The 23232-nt window shown below is 50.1% G+C and overlaps 1 protein-coding gene across 1 annotated transcript in view; it reads left to right on the forward strand.

The window, feature by feature from the left end:
• The first annotated feature begins 1144 nt into the window (after positions 1-1144).
• Positions 1145-23232, forward strand: part of TUBB3 (tubulin beta 3 class III) — a 43690-nt gene continuing 21602 nt past the window's right edge. The window contains exon 1 of the mRNA XM_040327799.1: positions 1145-2092. Coding sequence (XP_040183733.1) covers positions 1151-2092 — 942 coding nt within the window. The 5' untranslated portion in view covers positions 1145-1150. The remainder of the gene's footprint in view (positions 2093-23232) is intronic.

The raw sequence follows: 23232 nt of genomic DNA on the forward strand, positions 1-23232 counted from the left end.
TTACACTCACTGTATGCCCTACACTCACTGTATGTCCTACACTCACTGTATGTCTTACACTCACTGTATGCCCTACACTCACTGTATGTCCTTCACTCACTGTATGCCCTACACCCACTGTATGTCCTACACTCACTGTATGTCCTTCACTCACTGTATGTCCTACACTCACTGTATGCCCTGCACTCACTGTATGTCTTACACTCACTGTATGCCCTACACTCACTGTATGTCCTACACTCACTGTATGTCTTACACTCACTGTATGCCCTACACTCACTGTATGTCCTTCACTCACTGTATGCCCTACACCCACTGTATGTCCTACACTCACTGTATGTCCTACACTCACTGTATGTCCTACACTCACTGTATGCCCTACACTCAATGTACAGTATGCCCCACACTCACTGTATGCCCTACACTCACTGTATGCCCTACACTCACTGTATGCCCTACACTCACTGTATGCCCTACACTCACTGTATGTCCTACACTCACTGTATGCCCTACACTCACTGTATGTCCTACACTCACTGTATGTCCTTCACTCACTGTATGTCTTTCACTCACTGTATGCCCTACACTCACTGTATGTCCTACACTCACTGTATGCCCTACACTCACTGTATGCCCTACACTCACTGTATGTCCTACACTCACTGTATGTCCTACACTCACTGTATGTCCTACACTCACTGTATGCCCTACACTCACTGTCCTACACTCACTGTATGTCCTACACTCACTGTATGCCCTACACTCACTGTATGCCCTACACTCACTGTATGCCCTACACTCACTGTATGTCCTACACTCACTGTATGTCCTACACTCACTGTATGTCCTACACTCACTGTACTGTATGTCCTACACTCACTGTATGTCCTCAGTCGTCGACGTGGGATATTATTATTATTATACAGGATTTATATAGCGCCAACAGTTTGCTCAGCGCTTTACAATATCCTTCCTCTGTCTCCCATTTTAGCCATGGTCTCAGCCCACCCCTGCCTATGGAGGTGCTACATGTATTTTGTTTTTATAACCTGCTGGGGTCCCTTTGTGGAAAGATAATCTGGAGAAATCTCTGAATGTTAACAAGGAAAGATATCCGATCTAATGTGTTATTTTCCGTCCGCAGGTCACAATGATCGACTGCCCATCCCTACAGAGTGATGTCAATGGGAGTCTTCCCACCGCACTGGTGCCAAGACCCAACGAGACAAACATCATCCACATCGAAGTCCCTAAAGGGGTTTTCCTCTTCTTGTGTATTCTCAGCTTGCTGGAGAACATCTTGGTCGTGGTGGCCATTGCAAAAAATCACAACCTCCACTCTCCGATGTACTACTTTATCTGCTGCCTGGCCACTTCCGACATGCTTGTCAGCATCAGCAATCTGATCGAGACGATGATCCTGATCCTTCTAAACCACGGCGTGATCGGCTGCAACGAACCCATGATCAAAATGATGGACAACGTTGTGGACACCATGATCTTGTGCTCGCTGGTGACGTCGCTGTCCTTTCTCGGAGCCATTGCCGTCGATCGTTACGTCACCATCTTCTACGCCTTGCGATATCACAACATCATCACCCAACGGAGAGTCGTCAACGCCATCGCCGGGATCTGGTTGGCCAGCACCGCCTGCAGCATCACATTCATCGTGTTTTCCAACAGCCACGTGGTCATCTTTTGCCTCATCGTGTTTTTCATCTTCATGTTGGTCTTGATGTTGGGCCTTTACATCCACATGTTTATCTTGGCGAGACGCCATTCGCAGAGCATCTCCTCCCAGCAGAAGGGGGTAGGAAGACGACTCTCCCCCCACCAAGTGGCCGCCAAACTAAGGGGAGCCATCACCCTGACCATATTACTCGGCATCTTCTTCCTGTGCTGGGGGCCCTTCTTCCTTCATCTTACCTTGATCGTCTCTTGTCCCAAGCACCCCTTCTGCCTCCAGTACTTCAAGTATTTTAACATCAACTACGTCCTGATCATCTTCAACTCCATCATTGACCCCATCATCTACGCATTCCGGAGCCAGGAGCTGAGGAAAACCTTGAGGGACATTGTGTTCTGCTCCCAATGATGGTACGAGGAGGTTAGGGGGAATAGAAGCTTAGAAACCACCAAGATCTGAACTTCTTCCAAATTCTCCCTTTCCTCCAATAATCTGCAAAGTCTGAAAGGATCAAATGACTTCACAAAAAATACAAAATAACTCCAGAACTATACGGAAAGTTTCTGTGATCGCGGACATTCCAACCTGATTTTAGCGCCACGTCCCTACATAACAAGGGAAGCATTGGGGGATTTTTAGGTGCAAATTAGTGTTACAATTAGGGTTGTCCCGATACCACTTTTTTAGGACCGAATACCGATACTTTTTTTAATGTCATGTGACAGTGGCAGTATTTTTTTTTCCCAATTTTATTTTTTACTTTTTTTTAGGGGGGGGGGGTGTATTATCAGTGTGTTTTTTTTTTTAATTATTATTATTTACATTTTATTTTTTATTTTTTTTATTATTTATTGCAATTTTATTTTTATGTTTTTTAATCAGCCCTGTTGGGGGTCTTTGGAGAGATATCAGGGGTCTTAACAGACCTCTGACATCTCCCCTTTGAGACAGCAGGGAAAGGGACTAAGGACACAGATTCCCCAGTCCCTTTCTCAGCAGCCTCAGCTAAAATGAATGGAGAGAAGCTTCTCTCCATTCATAAACTGAAGCATCGTAATCACAGGTTACGATGCTCAGTTATGTGACTGGACAGAGTCGGTGATCACTGACTCTGTTCATTCGGAAAAGGTAGGAGCCTGATTTAGCAGCTCCTACCTCTGGCATGGAGGGGGCAGCACACGGAGCACGGGGGAAGAAGGCAGCACATGGAGCATGGGGGGGGGGGAGGCAGCACACGGAGCACGGGGGGGAGAAGGCAGCAAACGGAGCACGGGGGGAGAAGGCAGCACACGGAGCACGTGGGGGGGTAAGGCAGCACACGGAGCACAGGGGGGAGAAGGCAGCACACGGAGCACGGGGGGGGAGAAGGCAGCACATGGAGCAGGGGGGGGGGAGAAGGCAGCACACAGAGAAGGCAGCACACGGAGCATGGGGGGGGGAGAAGACAGCACACAGAGCACTGGGGGGGGGGAGAAGGCAGCACACAGAGCACTGGGGGGGGGAGAAGGCAGCACACGGAGCACGGTAGGGTAGAAGGCAGCACACGGAGAAGGCAGCACACAGAGCACTGGGGGGGGAGAAGGCAGCACACGGAGCACGGGAGGGGAGAAGGCAGCACATGGAGCACGGGAGGGGAGAAGGCAGCACATGGAGCACGGGAGGGGAGAAGGCAGCACATGGAGCACGGGAGGGGAGAAGGCAGCACATGGAGCACGGGAGGGCAGAAGGCAGCACATGGAGCACGGGAGGGGAGAAGGCAGCACATGGAGCACGGGAGGGGAGAAGGCAGCACATGGAGCACGGGAGGGGAGAAGGCAGCACATGGAGCACGGGAGGGGAGAAGGCAGCACACGGAGCACGGGGGGGGAGAAGGCAGCACATGGAGCATGGGGGGGGGAGAAGGCAGCACACAGAGAAGGCAGCACACGGAGCATGGGGGGGGGAGAAGACAGCACACAGAGCACTGGGGGGGGGGGAGAAGGCAGCACACAGAGCACTGGGGGGGGGAGAAGGCAGCACACGGAGCACGGTAGGGTAGAAGGCAGCACACGGAGAAGGCAGCACACAGAGCACTGGGGGGGGAGAAGGCAGCACACGGAGCACGGGAGGGGAGAAGGCAGCACACGGAGCACGGGAGGGGAGAAGGCAGCACATGGAGCACGGGAGGGGAGAAGGCAGCACATGGAGCACGGGAGGGGAGAAGGCAGCACATGGAGCACGGGAGGGGAGAAGGCAGCACATGGAGCACGGGAGGGGAGAAGGCAGCACATGGAGCACGGGAGGGGAGAAGGCAGCACAGGGAGAAGACTGGCAATGTGTTTTTTTCCCAAAAAAGTGTGCTTGTAAGACCGCTGCGCAAATACGGTGTGACAAAAAGTATTGCAATGACCGCCATTTTATTCTCTAGGGTGTTAGAAAAAAAATGATAATGTTTGGGGGCTCTAAGTAATTTTCTAGCAATACAACTTGTTTTTAACTTGTATACACTGAGTCTGAAAAACAGGCCTGGTCCTTAAGTGGTTAAAAATACTGGGGTAGATTCAGAGAGAATTTACGCCTGGCGTATCCATAGATACGCCGCGTAAATTCAAATCTGCGCCGGCGTATCTACTTTCTGTATTCAGAAAGCAAGATACGCCGACATTAGCCTAAGATACAACTGGCATAAGTCTCTTACGCCGTCGTATCTTAGGGTGCATTCTCACGCTGGCCGCTAGGTGGCGCTCCCGTAGTTTTCAGTGTAGAGTATGCAAATTACCTTCACAAACGTACGTGCGCCCGGCGGTAGTTTTTTACATTGTTTGCGTAAGTCGTTTTCGTCGTAACGTTGCTCCTGCTATTAGGAGGCGCAGCCAATGTTAAGTATGGACGTCGTTCCCGCGCCGAGTTTTGAATTTTTACGTCGTTTGCGTAAGTCGGTCGCGAATATGGATGGACGTAATTTACGTTCATGCTGAAACCAATGACGTCCTAGCGACGTCATTTGGAGCAATGCACGCTGGGAAATTTAGCCGGCGGCGCATGCGCATTTAAATCGGCGCGGGGACGTGCCTGATTTAAATAGTACACTCCCCCTAGCCGTGGAATTTGAATTCCGCCGGGGGATTTCCGATCCGCCGGTGCAAGTTTCGAGGGAAGTGCTTTCTGAATACTGCACTAGCCTCTCAAATTTGCGCCGGCGGATCGGAAATCAGATAGATTACGCGGATCTAAAGATCCGCTAATCTATCTGAATCTACCCCACTGTATTTTTTATTTTGAGAAACAAGCGCTGTCTATTGCCAATACTGTGATATACTGGACTTGCCTACTGTTATACTTTTAACACATTTTTTATTTTGTTTATTTTTAAATACTATATTTGATGTTATTTGTAACACTAGTTTGCATGTAAAAAATCCCCAAAAACTTTCCTTCTTCATCAACTCCAAAGCTAAAGATGAAACTGACAAGGAAGCCAAAGAAGTGATGGAACTTCAAATGTCATTCGACTTTTTGTCTGACCTGAGCCCATAAAAGTCAATGCTGTCCTGGAAAATGAAATCTGGGGAAACAAAGACAATTCTTATGAAGGATTCCTGGATTCCGAGGACTCTGTGATTAGTGTAAAGTGATGATGTCATAGTGTGACACCCACGGCGAGGACTCTGCGATTAGTGTAAAGTTATGATGTCATAGTGTGACACCCACGGCGAGGACTCTGCGATTAGTGTAAAGTGATGATGTCATAGTGTGACACCCACGGCGAGGACTCTGTGATTAGTGTAAAGTGATGACGTCATAGTGTGACACCCACGGCGAGGACTCTGTGATTAGTGTAAAGTGATGATGTCATAGTGTGACACCCACGGCGAGGACTCTGTGATTAGTGTAAAGTGATGACGTCATAGTGTGACACCCACGGCGAGGACTCTGTGATTAGTGTAAAGTGATGACGTCATAGTGTGACACCCACGGCGAGGACTCTGCGATTAGTGTAAAGTGATGATGTCATAGTGTGACACCCACGGCGAGGACTCTGTGATTAGTGTAAAGTGATGATGTCATAGTGTGACACCCACGGCGAGGACTCAGTGATTAGTGTAAAGTGATGACGTCATAGTGTGACACCCACGGCGAGGACTCTGCGATTAGTGTAAAGTGATGACGTCATAGTGTGACACCCACGGCGAGGACTCTGCGATTAGTGTAAAGTGATGACGTCATAGTGTGACACCCACGGGGAGGACTCTGTGATTAGTGTAAAGTGATGACGTCATAGTGTGACACCCACGGCGAGGACTCTGTGATTAGTGTAAAGTGATGACGTCATAGTGTGACACCCACGGCGAGGACTCTGCGATTAGTGTAAAGTGATGATGTCATAGTGTGACACCCACGGCGAGGACTCTGTGATTAGTGTAAAGTGATGATGTCATAGTGTGACACCCACGGCGAGGACTCTGTGATTAGTGTAAAGTGATGACGTCATAGTGTGACACCCACGGCGAGGACTCTGTGATTAGTGTAAAGTGATGACGTCATAGTGTGACACCCACGGCGAGGACTCTGTGATTAGTGTAAAGTGATGATGTCATAGTGTGACACCCACGGCGAGGACTCTGTGACTAGTGTAAAGTGATGACGTCATAGTGTGACACCCACGGCGAGGACTCTGTGATTAGTGTAAAGTGATGATGTCATAGTGTGACACCCACGGCGAGGACTCTGTGATTAGTGTAAAGTTATGATGTCATAGTGTGACACCCACGGCGAGGACTCTGCGATTAGTGTAAAGTGATGATGTCATAGTGTGACACCCACGGCGAGGACTCTGTGATTAGTGTAAAGTGATGACGTCATAGTGTGACACCCACGGCGAGGACTCTGTGATTAGTGTAAAGTGATGATGTCATAGTGTGACACCCACGGCGAGGACTCTGTGATTAGTGTAAAGTGATGACGTCATAGTGTGACACCCACGGCGAGGACTCTGTGATTAGTGTAAAGTGATGACGTCATAGTGTGACACCCACGGCGAGGACTCTGCGATTAGTGTAAAGTGATGATGTCATAGTGTGACACCCACGGCGAGGACTCTGTGATTAGTGTAAAGTGATGATGTCATAGTGTGACACCCACGGCGAGGACTCAGTGATTAGTGTAAAGTGATGACGTCATAGTGTGACACCCACGGCGAGGACTCTGCGATTAGTGTAAAGTGATGACGTCATAGTGTGACACCCACGGCGAGGACTCTGCGATTAGTGTAAAGTGATGACGTCATAGTGTGACACCCACGGGGAGGACTCTGTGATTAGTGTAAAGTGATGACGTCATAGTGTGACACCCACGGCGAGGACTCTGTGATTAGTGTAAAGTGATGACGTCATAGTGTGACACCCACGGCGAGGACTCTGCGATTAGTGTAAAGTGATGATGTCATAGTGTGACACCCACGGCGAGGACTCTGTGATTAGTGTAAAGTGATGATGTCATAGTGTGACACCCACGGCGAGGACTCTGTGATTAGTGTAAAGTGATGACGTCATAGTGTGACACCCACGGCGAGGACTCTGTGATTAGTGTAAAGTGATGACGTCATAGTGTGACACCCACGGCGAGGACTCTGTGATTAGTGTAAAGTGATGATGTCATAGTGTGACACCCACGGCGAGGACTCTGTGATTAGTGTAAAGTGATGATGTCATAGTGTGACACCCACGGCGAGGACTCTGTGACTAGTGTAAAGTGATGACGTCATAGTGTGACACCCACGGCGAGGACTCTGTGATTAGTGTAAAGTGATGATGTCATAGTGTGACACCCACGGCGAGGACTCTGTGATTAGTGTAACGTGATGATGTCATAGTGTGACACCCAAGGCGAGGACTCGGTGATTAGTGTAAAGTGATGATGTCATAGTGTGACACCCACGGCGAGGACTCTGTGATTAGTGTAAAGTGATGATGTCATAGTGTGACACCCACGGCGAGGACTCTGCGATTAGTGTAAAGTGATGATGTCATAGTGTGACACCCACGGCGAGGACTCTGTGATTAGTGTAAAGTGATGACGTCATAGTGTGACACCCACGGCGAGGACTCTGTGACTAGTGTAAAGTGATGATGTCATAGTGTGACACCCACGGCGAGGACTCTGTGATTAGTGTAAAGTGATGATGTCATAGTGTGACACCCACGGCGAGGACTCTGTGACTAGTGTAAAGTGATGACGTCATAGTGTGACACCCACGGCGAGGACTCTGTGATTAGTGTAAAGTGATGATGTCATAGTGTGACACCCACGGCGAGGACTCTGTGATTAGTGTAAAGTTATGATGTCATAGTGTGACACCCACGGCGAGGACTCTGTGATTAGTGTAAAGTGATGATGTCATAGTGTGACACCCACGGCGAGGACTCTGCGATTAGTGTAAAGTGATGATGTCATAGTGTGACACCCACGGCGAGGACTCTGTGATTAGTGTAAAGTGATGACGTCATAGTGTGACACCCACGGCGAGGACTCTGTGACTAGTGTAAAGTGATGATGTCATAGTGTGACACCCACGGCGAGGACTCTGTGATTAGTGTAAAGTGATGATGTCATAGTGTGACACCCACGGCGAGGACTCTGTGATTAGTGTAAAGTGATGATGTCATAGTGTGACACCCACGGCGAGGACTCTGTGACTAGTGTAAAGTGATGATGTCATAGTGTGACACCCACGGCGAGGACTCTGTGATTAGTGTAAAGTGATGATGTCATAGTGTGACACCCACGGCGAGGACTCTGTGACTAGTGTAAAGTGATGATGTCATAGTGTGACACCCACGGCGAGGACTCTGTGATTAGTGTAAAGTGATGATGTCATAGTGTGACACCCACGGCGAGGACTCTGCGATTAGTGTAAAGTGATGATGTCATAGTGTGACACCCACGGCGAGGACTCTGTGATTAGTGTAAAGTGATGACGTCATAGTGTGACACCCACGGCGAGGACTCTGTGACTAGTGTAAAGTGATGATGTCATAGTGTGACACCCACGGCGAGGACTCTGTGATTAGTGTAAAGTGATGATGTCATAGTGTGACACCCACGGCGAGGACTCTGTGACTAGTGTAAAGTGATGACGTCATAGTGTGACACCCACGGCGAGGACTCTGTGATTAGTGTAAAGTGATGATGTCATAGTGTGACACCCACGGCGAGGACTCTGTGATTAGTGTAAAGTTATGATGTCATAGTGTGACACCCACGGCGAGGACTCTGTGATTAGTGTAAAGTGATGATGTCATAGTGTGACACCCACGGCGAGGACTCTGCGATTAGTGTAAAGTGATGATGTCATAGTGTGACACCCACGGCGAGGACTCTGTGATTAGTGTAAAGTGATGACGTCATAGTGTGACACCCACGGCGAGGACTCTGTGACTAGTGTAAAGTGATGATGTCATAGTGTGACACCCACGGCGAGGACTCTGTGATTAGTGTAAAGTGATGATGTCATAGTGTGACACCCACGGCGAGGACTCTGTGACTAGTGTAAAGTGATGATGTCATAGTGTGACACCCACGGCGAGGACTCTGTGATTAGTGTAAAGTGATGATGTCATAGTGTGACACCCACGGCCTACCTGTGGAGGAGCCTCTTGTTCTTTAAGTAACCTGAAGCCGAGACAACTACAAGAACCCGGACATCCGGACATCATGGTGGCTTCTGCTTACAGGAAGAAGAGTTCCAACCAATGAGATCCTCCGGTGTGCAGTTCAGTGCGGACCAATGGAAGAAAGGACTTGAATTGCTGCTATGAAGAAGCTTCCACCGTATAGAGCGGGGGGGTGTCCAACTCACAGTCATCGAGGGCCACATCAGCATTGTGGTGGCCCTCAAAGGGCCGGTTGTATCTGTAAGATTATATAAATGTATCTTTGTATCATATAATTGTCTCTGCATTCAGTTATTACCAGCGGTGTGCGACCTTCCTTCTCAACTAGCATAGAATTGTATCCTGAGCACCCCCCCCCCCCCAAGGCAGCCATCACAAATGTTGGGGCCCCTTACACAGCTTTAGTAGGCAGGGCCCCCCTGGAGCAGAGAACCGGGGGGGATTGTGATGTCAGTAGACTCCCCGCCCTCCTCTACACTCCCCTTGTCAACATGCATTTTTTCCTGTGTGTTCCTTACACTCAATTCTGCTATGATCACTAACATCCAGTCAAAATCCATAAAAGTAATCACATGACTTTAGAAAAGGAGTGGGGGGTGGGAATTAAAAAATAATGCCTGTCTCCAGGCTAGTGCATGAGATATGTAAATAACCTGTCACTCACAGCAAGGGGGAAAAACGGACTAAAGTTTTTCTCTGTAAGTCCGTTTTATTTCACTGAACAATAAAAGAGGATTGCTCAGAGCCGGATTAACTCTGTGTGGCAAGACTGGGCACAGATAGGAAATCTTATACTCTACATCAGTTGTCTCCAAACTGCGGCCCAGGGGCCAGATGCGGCCCTTTGCTTGCTTTCATCTGGCCCTTGAGGTACTATTTCATCCACTGATACAAATAATGGGGCAAAGTTCCCCCCACTGACATCAATGAAGGGGCACAAATCTCTCCACTGACACCAATGATGGGGCACAATTTCTTCCAATGACACCAATGATGAGGCCCAATGACACCAATGATGGGGCCCAATGACACCAATGATGAGGCCCAATGACACCAATGATGAGGCCCAATGACACCAATGATGGGGCCCAATGACACCAATGATGGGGCCCAATGACACCAATGATGGGGCCCAATGACACCAATGATGAGGCCCAATGACACCAATGATGGGGCCCAATGACACCAATGATGGGGCCCAATGACACCAATGATGAGGCCCAATGACACCAATGATGGGGCCCAATGACACCAATGATGGGGCCCAATGACACCAATGATGAGGCCCAATGACACCAATGATGAGGCCCAATGACACCAATGATGGGGCCCAATGACACCAATGATGAGGCCCAATGACACCAATGATGGGGCCCAATGACACCAATGATGGGGCCCAATGACACCAATGATGGGGCCCAATGACACCAATGATGGGGCCCAATGACACCAATGATGGGGCCCAATGACACCAATGATGGGGCCCAATGACACCAATGATGGGGCCCAATGACACCAATGATGAGGCCCAATGACACCAATGATGGGGCCCAATGACACCAATGATGAGGCCCAATGACACCAATGATGGGGCCCAATGACACCAATGATGAGGCCCAATGACACCAATGATGGGGCCCAATGACACCAATGATGGGGCCCAATGACACCAATGATGGGGCCCAATGACACCAATGACGGGGCACAATTTCTCCCAATGGCATTTTGGAAGGAGTGCAATCCCTTCCACTAACACCCATGATGGGGCACAACGCCCCCACTGACACCAAAGATGGGGTACAACTACCCCACTGACACCAAAGATGGGGCCCAACTCCCCCACTGACACCAAAGATGGGGCCTTGTTTTTTCCCCACAGCCCCCGGGACCTTTTCTACTTCCAATGGCCGCTGCCCGGCCCTCCTAAAGTCTGAAGGACAGTAAACTGGCCCTTTGTTTAGAAAGTTTGGAGACCCCTGATTTCTCACTTTTTGGGACAGAACCTGAGGACAGGGATTCCCCTTCTCTGTACATACTGTAGTTTACTATGCTTCAGTTAGGAATGAAGACAGGAGCGATCGGTACGGATCACTCACCGCGCTCATTCAGAAAAGGAAGGCCGGTCAATGATATATTTTCCAGCTCCTGAAAGGAGAGGAGGAATCTGGCAGCACTGCAGGGGGGAGTCAGCAAGCAGGGGGGGTCGGCACTGCTTGTGGTGCCCAGGCACACCCAGCACACCCTGGGCGCAGGCCTATGATTTGAATACTGAATGGAAGTTCTGCGCTGTGATAAGGGGGGGGCGGGAGCAGAAATATTGATATGTAAAAACCCTACAGAGCCAAAAAGATCATCACCTGAGGCGTCACCCAATCAGAACACAACAAGAATCACAGATCCGTATAAAGAGAACAAATCCACAGAAATACGTCCTGAAGGGCGAAATATCACAAGAACAAAAATATAATATAAAAATAAATAAAGTAAAACCTCGGATTGCGAGGATAATTCATTCCAGAAACATGCTTGTAATCCAAAGCGCTTGTATATCAAAGCATTTTTGTTACAGAGTATAAAAGAGAAGAGAGGCTCCGCCTCTAAGTGTAGCAATAAGTTGCTAAATGTTGTCCCTTCATTACATGTAACCATATTGCTACACTTAGAGGAGGAGCCTCTCTTCTCTTTTATACTCAGGTGTGACGTGACGCTGCTCTTATATCAAGACATCGCTTGTACATCAAGACATCGCTTGTATATCAAGGCAAAATGTATTAAAAAATGTTGCTTGTCTTGCAAAACGCAAGTTACTCTCAAACCAAGGTTTTACTGTATTTATATTATATACACAATGGGCCAGATTCACGTAGGAGATACGCCGTCGTATCTCTGAATGTGAGGCGTCCTATCTTGGCGCCTGATTCAAAGAATCAGATACGCCAGAATTTCTCTAAGATACGACCATCGTAAGTCTCCTACGCCGTCGTATCTTAACTGCATATTTACGCTGGGCGCTAGGGGCGTGTACTCTGATTTACGCCTAGAATATGTAAATCAGCTAGATACGCCGATTCACGAACCTACGCCCAGCGCAGTACAGATACGTCGTTTACATAATGTTTTTTCCGGCGTAAAGTTACCCCTGCTCTATGAGGCGCAGCCAATGTTAAGTATGGACGTCAGGACTGCGTTGAATTTTTCGTCGATTACGTCGTTTGCGTAAGTCGTTCGCGAATAGGGCTGTGCGTCATTTACGTTCACGTCGAAAGCATTGGCTTTTTGCGTGTTCATTTAAGCATGCGCACTGGGATACTTTCAGTAAATAGGATACGTTACGCCCGCGCACAAATATGCGCTCCCTACGTGAATCTACCCCTTTATCAGCACTTTGTGACCTTTTATACTTATTTCTGATATTATATTGCAGATTAGGAGCGATCGCTTTCTATACATTTGTGATTCATTGCTGCTCTCTGATTGGGTGATTATCAGCCCCGCCCATCACACACAATGACAGGATAATGATCGGTAATGATTGGTAATGATCGGTAATGATTGGTAATGATTGGTAATGATCGATAATGATTGGTAATGATCGATGAGACACAGAGGCAGCTAAATATAAATCTCTTTGATGAGACAAATGATTGTTTATATCTCTGAATCTCATGAAGAAACGATCGGCGCACACAGGAAGATCGCTACAAAGAGAATCTCCGATCCCGGGATCTCTCATGTCGTACAAATTACATTCATCTCCTGGTGAGTGGCGGAGTTTCCAGAGTCCTGACCAGTGGCGGCTGGTGCTCAGAATTTTTTTGGGGGGGGGGGGGGCGCAAACAAAAAAATAAATAAAAAATTGCAGCCTCACTGTGCCCATCAATTGTCACCACTGTGCCCATTGTTGCCACTGTGCTGTGCCCTTTAATTGTTGCTCCCGACTGAACCGATCCCTCCATCCACGCCGATCTTCATATAGGGATAAAATCTCCCCCTGCTGGCTGATTGCCAACGCCCGCGGCTCTCCGACCAGCAAATTTCCATCCGGAGAAAAGTCAACGTTTGTCATGCCGGGTGACGCCAATCAGACGATCCCAAGGGACATTTCACCTGTAGGATACAGTGCCTGGAAAAAGTATTCATACCCCTCTATAGACAGAGACAGGAAAAAGTATTCACACCCCTCTATACACAGTGCTTGGAAAAGTATTCATACCCCTTGAAATTCCCCACATCTTGTCAGGTTACAACAAGAAACGTAAATGTATTTTCTGTGAGAGACACAAAGTGTCACATAATTGTGAAGTGGAAGGAAAATGATACAAATAAATATGTGAAAAGTGGGGGGGAGGGGCATTTGTATGGCGCCCCCTTTACTCCGATACCCCCTAACCACGGAAGCCGCCAGTAACGGCACAAACCTGTCATTGCTTCAGTGCACATGTGTGGATGACGTCAGCACAGGCCGATACGGGAGACATCCGGGGGAGTTACAGGTGAGTCTCATTATAGACCTACAGGTGAGTCTCATTATAGACCTACAGGTGAGTCTCATTATAGACCTACCTGTAATACAAAGTGCTCTGTAAGGGTTTACAATCAGCTTAAGAGTTCCCTTCACTGGAACTAAGGGGCCAAGCCCTCCCCCTGCAAAACAACCCCCCCCACCATAATCCCCCCTCCCCCCACACCATAACCCCCCTCTTCCCACCATAATCCGCCCTCCCCCACACCATAACCCCCCTCCCCACACCATAACCCCCCTCCCCCACACCATAACCCCCCTCCCCACACCATAACCCCCCTCCCCCCCACACCATAACCCCCCTCCCCCCACCATAATCCCCCCTCCCCCCCACACCATAACCCCCCTCCCCCCACCATAATCCCCCCTCCCCCCCCACACCATAACCCCCCCTCCCCACACACCATAACCCCCCTCCCCACACCATAACCCCCCTCCCCCACACCATAACCCCCCTCCCCACACCATAACCCCCCTCCCCACACCATAACCCCCCCTCCCCACACACCATAACCCCCTCCCCACACCATAACCCCCCTCCCCACACCATAACCCCCCCTCCCCACACACCATAACCCCCCTCTTCCCACCATAATCCGCCCTCCCCCACACCATAACCCCCCTCCCCACACACCATAACCCCCCTCCCCACACCATAACCCCCCTCCCCACACCATAACCCCCCCTCCCCACACACCATAACCCCCCTCTTCCCACCATAATCCGCCCTCCCCCACACCATAACCCCCCTCCCCACACCATAACCCCCCTCCCCCACACCATAACCCCCCTCCCCACACCATAACCCCCCCTCCCCACACACCATAACCCCCTCCCCCACACCATAATCCCCCCTCCACCCCACACCATTACACACGGGGCTGTCTGGGTGCAGTGCGCCCCCTGATGTTTTAGTGACCCCCCCCCCAGGAGGGACAGGTGGAGCCTCACTTCCTGCAGCCAGTCAAAGTCTATGACAGGCCGCTGCTGGATGGGGCTGCCTGTTGCACCCTCTTTGGAACCCTAGTTTGCCCCCCCCCATGTTTAATAGGCGGGGGGGGTAGTTGATGCACCTGTCCCTCCTGGCTGCCCTAGAACATTGGGAAGGACACACGGCAGCCAGGGGCCCCGCGCATGCATGGGGTGTCAGGCTTTACCTATAATGCTGATTTTTCCAATAAAAGCCAATTGTACCCTAAAAATCACATCCATGTGACAAATGTAACAAATGTATCAATGTAACAAATGTAACAAATGTATCAATGTAACAAATGTAACAATGTAACAAATGTAACAAATGTAACAAATGTAACAAATATAACAACTGTAACAATGTAACAAATGTAACAAATATAACAAATGTATCAATGTAACAAATGTATCAATGTAACAAATGTAACAAATATAACAACTGTAACAATGTAACAAATGTAACAATGTAACAAATGTAACAAATGTAACAAATATAACAAATGTATCAATGTAACAAATGTAACAATGTAACAAATGTAACAAATATAACAATGTAACAAATGTAACAATGTAACAAATGTAACAAATATAACAAATGTAACAATGTAACAAATGTAACAAATATAACAAATATAACAATGTAACAAATGTAACAATGTAACAAATGTAACAAATATAACAAATGTAACAATGTAACAAATGTAACAAATGTAACAAATATAACAAATGTATCAATGTAACAAATGTAACAATGTAACAAATGTAACAAATATAACAAATGTAACAATGTAACAAATGTAACAAATGTAACAAATATAACAAATGTATCAATGTAACAAATGTAACAAATGTAACAAATATAACAAATGTATCAATGTAACAAATGTAACAAATGTAACAAATATAACAAATGTAACAATGTAACAGGTGATTAATGAACATCGGAGACTTCCAGACATAACACAAACAAAATAATTTATCCCCAATGAGATATATCAGGGGGGGCGTTACTATCAGAGGTGGGGGGCGTTACTATCAGAGGGGGGCGTTACTATCAGAGGGGGGGCGTTACTATCAGAGGGGGGGGGGGGTGTTACTATCAGAGGTGGGGGGCGTTACTATCAGAGGTGGGGGGGGGTGTTACTATCAGAGGTGGGGGGGGGGTGTTACTATCAGAGGGGGGGTGTTACTATCAGAGGTGGGGGGGGTGTTACTATCAGAGGTGGGGGGGCGTTACTATCAGAGGTGGGGGGGGTGTTACTATCAGAGGTGGGGGGGGCGTTACTATCAGAGGTGGGGGGGGCGTTACTATCAGAGGTGGGGGGGGTGTTACTATCAGAGGTGGGGGGGGTGTTACTATCAGAGGTGGGGGGCGTTACTATCAGAGGTGGGGGGGGGTGTTACTATCAGAGGGGGGGCGTTACTATCAGAGGTGGGGGGGGTGTTACTATCAGAGGTGGGGGGCGTTACTATCAGAGGTGGGGGGGGTGTTACTATCAGAGGGGGGGCGTTACTATCAGAGGTGGGGGGGGTGTTACTATCAGAGGGGGGGCGTTACTATCAGAGGTGGGGGGCGTTACTATCAGAGGTGGGGGGGGGTGTTACTATCAGAGGTGGGGGGCGTTACTATCAGAGGTGGGGGGGGGGTGTTACTATCAGAGGTGGGGGGGGTGTTACTATCAGAGGGGGGGTGTTACTATCAGAGGTGGGGGGGGTGTTACTATCAGAGGTGGGGGGGTGTTACTATCAGAGGGGGGGGCGTTACTATCAGAGGGGGGGGGGGGTGTTACTATCAGAGGTGGGGGGGGGCGTTACTATCAGAGGAGGGGGGGGGTGTTACTATCAGAGGGGGGGCGTTACTATCAGAGGTGGGGGGGGGTGTTACTATCAGAGGTGGGGGGGTGTTACTATCAGAGGTGGGGGGGGCGTTACTATCAGAGGTGGGGGGGGCGTTACTATCAGAGGTGGGGGGGGCGTTACTATCAGAGGGGGGGGGGGGGGTTACTATCAGAGGGGGGGCGTTACTATCAGAGGTGGGGGGGTGTTACTATCAGAGGTGGGGGGCGTTACTATCAGAGGTGGGGGGGGCGTTACTATCAGAGGGGGGGCGTTACTATCAGAGGGGGGGGGGGGGGTTACTATCAGAGGGGGGGCGTTACTATCAGAGGTGGGGGGGTGTTACTATCAGAGGTGGGGGGCGTTACTATCAGAGGTGGGGGGGGTGTTACTATCAGAGGGGGGGCGTTACTATCAGAGGTGGGGGGGGTGTTACTATCAGAGGTGGGGGGGGGGCGTTACTATCAGAGGAGGGGGGCGTTACTATCAGAGGTGGGGGGGGGCGTTACTATCAGAGGTGGGGGGGTGTTACTATCAGAGGTGGGGGGGGCGTTACTATCAGAGGTGGGGGGGGGCGTTACTATCAGAGGTGGGGGGGGCGTTACTATCAGAGGTGGGGGGGGGTGTTACTATCAGAGGTGGGGGGGCGTTACTATCAGAGGTGGGGGGGGGTGTTACTATCAGAGGTGGGGGGGGAGTTACTATCAGAGGTGGGGGGGCGTTACTATCAGAGGTGGGGGGGGCGTTACTATCAGAGGTGGGGGGGGCGTTACTATCAGAGGTGGGGGGGGGTGTTACTATCAGAGGTGGGGGGCGTTACTATCAGAGGTGGGGGGGGGCGTTACTATCAGAGGTGGGGGGGGGTGTTACTATCAGAGGTGGGGGGCGTTACTATCAGAGGTGGGGGGGCGTTACTATCAGAGGTGGGGGGGGCGTTACTATCAGAGGTGGGGGGGGGATTGTCTGCCTTGCATGACTCAGCCTTCTTCTCCCATCCCCCCCCCCAATATTATGACTCACACCTCCTCCCCAATCCTCTCCGGGGATTCCCATCGCCTGTGTCAGGGGCGGGGACAATTCTTTGGACCCCCCCCCCCCCCTGAAGGATGCTTTGTCTGGTCGGGGGGGGGGGGGCTCATCATCTATAAAAAGGAGCTTTTCATTTCCCACCCTCCCCTCCCCCCCTGTATGATCTCTGATGGTTCCGATGATCTCAATCCGGCCGCCATGACTGGACCGGGATGAGTAACGCAATCCGATGATCATGGCGCTGCGCTCATCGCACGCCGCGTCTAATCCGTCCTCCATGGGAAGGGCGCTGCGACTTTTCCCATTTAAAATTAACCCGTCGCTGTCCTGCCAGGGAAATCCAACGGAGCGGGGGAGGGGAAAAACGCACAAGCAAAGGTTGCCTTCGGTGACAATCGATTATCCAAAGAGATCGGATGTTCGGAGGGCCGGTTCACACCGGCGTGATGTCAGATCGGATGCGATTCGCACTGCGATCTCTGCGCGATGCCATTTCAGCCGTACAAATCCTAAGACTGAATTCGCATCAAACTCACACAGGACCCTTTTCTTGTCCGCAGCCGAATCGGATCGCATGAGACTTCACACCCACGCGATCCGATTCCTGTCCGAGTTTGCAGATCGCACTGCGACATGCGAACTGATTACCTGACACTCCCAGCAGTTGGCATATCGCAGGGTGACCTGCCGCCGGGAAACATGCGATGCGGGAAGCCGCAGTGGATTCGCAGTGAGGCGCCATTCACACCTCGATCCTTTTTCCTTCACGCTTTGCGCTTGCAGAGAGATTTATCAATCACTGAGGTGTGAATGGAGCGCCGATCCCGTCTCAGATACGGAGCCGATCCATCGATTCACATCATATACATGGATCGCCATAAATCAGCCCCAGGCTCCTCCCACAGAGGATTTAGGGATTTACTAACGACAAATAGACTGAGCACTTTACTCCAAAGCTTAGTAAATGAGGGGAAGCTCTGCTGACTTCCATCATCCAATCATATGCAAGCACAAATGCTGTTTTTTTTCCCTTGAATGTGATTGGATGCTCTTTGCAGAGGGAAGATTTGCCTCATTTACTAATCTCTGGAGCCGCTGCCCTTTGTAAAGTGCTCAGTCTATTTGCCTTTAGTAAATCCCCCCCATCCCCCCCCCCACCCCGTGTGTCCTCTTCACACTATCATGCTGCTTTGAGGCGCATGGCATACAAGTGCAGAATGTCTGATACACAGCGCAACGCATAGCAACGCTTGTCACCGCATGTCACCGCATGTCACCGCATGTCACCGCATGTCACCGCATGTCACTGCATGTCACCACATGTTACCACATGTTACTGCACGTCACCGCATGTCACCGCATGTCACCGCATGTCACCGCATGTCACCGCATGTCACTGCATGTCACCACATGTTACCACATGTTACTGCATGTCACCGCATGTCACCGCATGTCACCGCATGTCACTGCATGTCACCACATGTTACCACATGTTACTGCACGTCACCGCATGTCACCGCATGTCACCGCATGTCACCGCACGTCACTGCATGTCACTGCATGTCACCGCATGTCACCGCATGTCACCACATGTTACCACATGTTACTGCACGTCACCGCATGTCACCACATGTCACAAATGTCACCACATGTCACTGCATGTCACTGCATGTCACCACATGTCACTGCATGTCACCACATGTCACAAATGTCACCACATGTTACTGCATGTCACCGCATGTCACCGCATGTCACCACATGTCACAAATGTCACCACATGTCACAAATGTCACCACATGTCACAAATGTCACCACATGTTACTGCATGTCACCACATGTCACCGCATGTCACCGCATGTCACCGCATGTCACTGCATGTCACCGCATGTCACCGCATGTCACCGCATGTCACTGCATGTCACCACATGTTACTGCACGTCACCGCATGTCACCGCATGTCACCGCATGTCACCACATGTTACCACATGTTACTGCACGTCACCGCATGTCACCACATGTCACAAATGTCACCACATGTCACTGCATGTCACTGCATGTCACCACATGTCACTGCATGTCACCACATGTTACTGCATGTCACCGCATGTCACCGCATGTCAGAAATGTCACCACATGTCACAAATGTCACCACATGTTACTGCATGTCACCACATGTTACTGCATGTCACCACATGTCACAAATGTCACCACATGTCACAAATGTCACCACATGTTACTGCATGTCACCACATGTCACCGCATGTCACCGCATGTCACCGCATGTCAGAAATGTCACCACATGTCACTGCATGTCACCGCATGTCACTGCATGTCACCACATGTCACAAATGTCACCACATGTCACAAATGTCACCACATGTCACCGCATGTTACTGCACATCACCGCATGTCACTGCATGTCACATCATGTCACCGCATGTCACCGCATGTTACTGCACGTCACCGCATGTCACTACATGTCACAAATGTCACCACATGTCACTGCATGTCACTGCATGTCACTGCATGTCACCGCATGTCACCGCATGTCACCGCATGTCACTGCATGTCACCGCATGTCACCTCATGTCACTGCATGTCACTGAATGTCACCACATGTCACCGCATGTCACTGCATGTCACCGCATGTCACCGCATGTCACCACATGTCACTGCATGTCACTGCATGTCACTGCACGTCACCGCATGTCACCGCATGTCACTGCATGTCACCGCATGTCACTGCATGTCACTGCACGTCACCGCATGTCACCGCATGTCACCGCATGTCACCGCATGTCACTGCATGTCACCGCACGTCACCGCATGTCACCGCATGTCACTGCACGTCACCGCATGTCACCGCATGTCACCGCATGTCACTGCATGTCACCGCATGTCACCTCATGTCACTGCATGTCACTGAATGTCACCACATGTCACCGCATGTCACCACATGTCACTGCATGTCACCGCATGTCACCGCATGTCACCACATGTCACTGCATGTCACCGCATGTCACTGCACGTCACCGCATGTCACCGCATGTCACTGCATGTCACCGCATGTCACCGCATGTCACCACATGTCACTGCATGTCACTGCATGTCACTGCACGTCACCGCATGTCACCGCATGTCACTGCATGTCACCGCATGTCACTGCATGTCACTGCACGTCACCGCATGTCACCGCATGTCACCGCATGTCACTGCATGTCACCGCACGTCACCGCACGTCACCGCATGTCACCGCATGTCACTGCACGTCACCGCATGTCACCGCACGTCACTGCATGTCACCGCATGTCACCGCATGTCACTGCATGTCACCGCATGTCACTGCATGTCACCGCATGTCACCGCATGTCACCGCATGTCACCGCATGTCACCACATGTTACCACATGTTACTGCACGTCACCGCATGTCACCACATGTCACAAATGTCACCACATGTCACTGCATGTCACTGCATGTCACCACATGTCACAAATGTCACCACATGTCACTGCATGTCACTGCATGTCACCACATGTCACAAATGTCACCACATGTTACTGCATGTCACCGCATGTCACCGCATGTCACCGCATGTCAGAAATGTCACTGCATGTCACCGCATGTCACTGCATGTCACCACATGTCACAAATGTCACCACATGTCACTGCATGTCACCACATGTCACCGCATGTTACTGCACGTCACCGCATGTCACTGCATGTCACATCATGTCACCGCATGTCACTGCATGTCACCACATGTCACAAATGTCACCACATGTCACTGCATGTCACTGCATGTCACCACATGTCATCACATGTTACCACATGTTACTGCACGTCACCACATGTCACTGCATGTCACCACATGTCACAAATGTCACCACATGTCACAAATGTCACTGCATGTCACCACATGTCACCGCATGTCACCACATGTCCCTGCATGTCACCGCATGTCACTGCATGTCACCACATGTCACTGCATGTCACTGCATGTCACCACATGTCACAAATGTCACCACATGTCACTGCATGTCACTGCATGTCACCACATGTCACCACATGTTACTGCACGTCACCGCATGTCACTGCACGTCACCGCATGTCACAAATGTCACCACATGTCACTGCATGTCACCACATGTTACCACATGTTACTGCACGTCACCGCATGTCACCACATGTCACTGCATGTCACCACATGTCACTGCATGTCACTGCATGTCACCACATGTTACTGCATGTCACCACATGTTACTGCATGTCACCACATGTTACTGCATGTCACCGCATGTCACAAATGTCACCACATGTCACTGCATGTCACTGCATGTCACTCCATGTCACCACATGTCACAAATGTCACCACATGTTACTGCATGTCACCACATGTCACCGCATGTCACAAATGTCACCACATGTCACCGCATGTCACAAATGTCACCACATGTCACTGCATGCCACCACATGAAACCACATGTCACCGCATGTCACCGCAAGTCACCACATGTAACCGCATGTCACCTCATGTCACCGCATGTCACATCATGTCACCACATGTCACCACATGTAACTGCATGTCACCACATGTCACCGCATGTCACCACATGTAACTGCATGTCACCACATGTCACCGCATGTCACATCATGTCACCGCATGTCACCACATGTCACCGCATGTCACCACATGTCACCGCATGTCACCGCATGTCACCACATGTCACCGCATGTCACCGCATGTCACCACATGTAACTGCATGTCACCACATGTCACCGCATGTCACCACATGTCACCGCATGTCACCACATGTCACCGCATGTCACCGCATGTCACATCATGTCACCACATGTCACCGCATGTCACCGCATGTAACTGCATGTCACCACATGTCACCGCATGTCACCACATGTAACTGCATGTCACCGCATGTCACATCATGTCACCGCATGTCACCGCATGTCACCGCATGTCACCACATGTCACCGCATGTCACCACATGTCACCGCATGTCACCACATGTCACCGCATGTCACCGCATGTCACCACATGTAACTGCATGTCACCACATGTCACCGCATGTCACCACATGTCACCGCATGTCACCGCATGTCACCGCATGTCACATCATGTCACCACATGTCACCGCATGTCACTGCACTAAGTGGATGTGGCAGAGTCCCTTTAAGAAAATGAGTTTCTTCATTAATAATCATCGGATGTTTTGCATCTTTTCCACTTTGTGTTTTACAAGAAGTGTCCAGGTGGCCCCTTGTCTGCTCCCGTCTGTCCTGCCCCTCAGAGTGTCGCTCCGTCCACTTCATATCACCCTCTGGGCGTGTAATGTCCGCCATCTGCCTCCCTGTCACCCAGCGGGTGTGATTTATGATTAGGTGAAGAGAAGATGACAAAGACACTTACTGACCAAGACATAGACTAAGTCTGAGACTGAGCCTGAGACTGAGCCTGAGACCGAGACTGGGACTGAGACATAAACTGAGTCTGAGACCGAGACATAGACTGAGCCTGAG

Source organism: Rana temporaria, chromosome 11 (assembly GCF_905171775.1).
Source record: "Rana temporaria chromosome 11, aRanTem1.1, whole genome shotgun sequence".
NCBI lineage: Eukaryota > Metazoa > Chordata > Amphibia > Anura > Ranidae > Rana > Rana temporaria.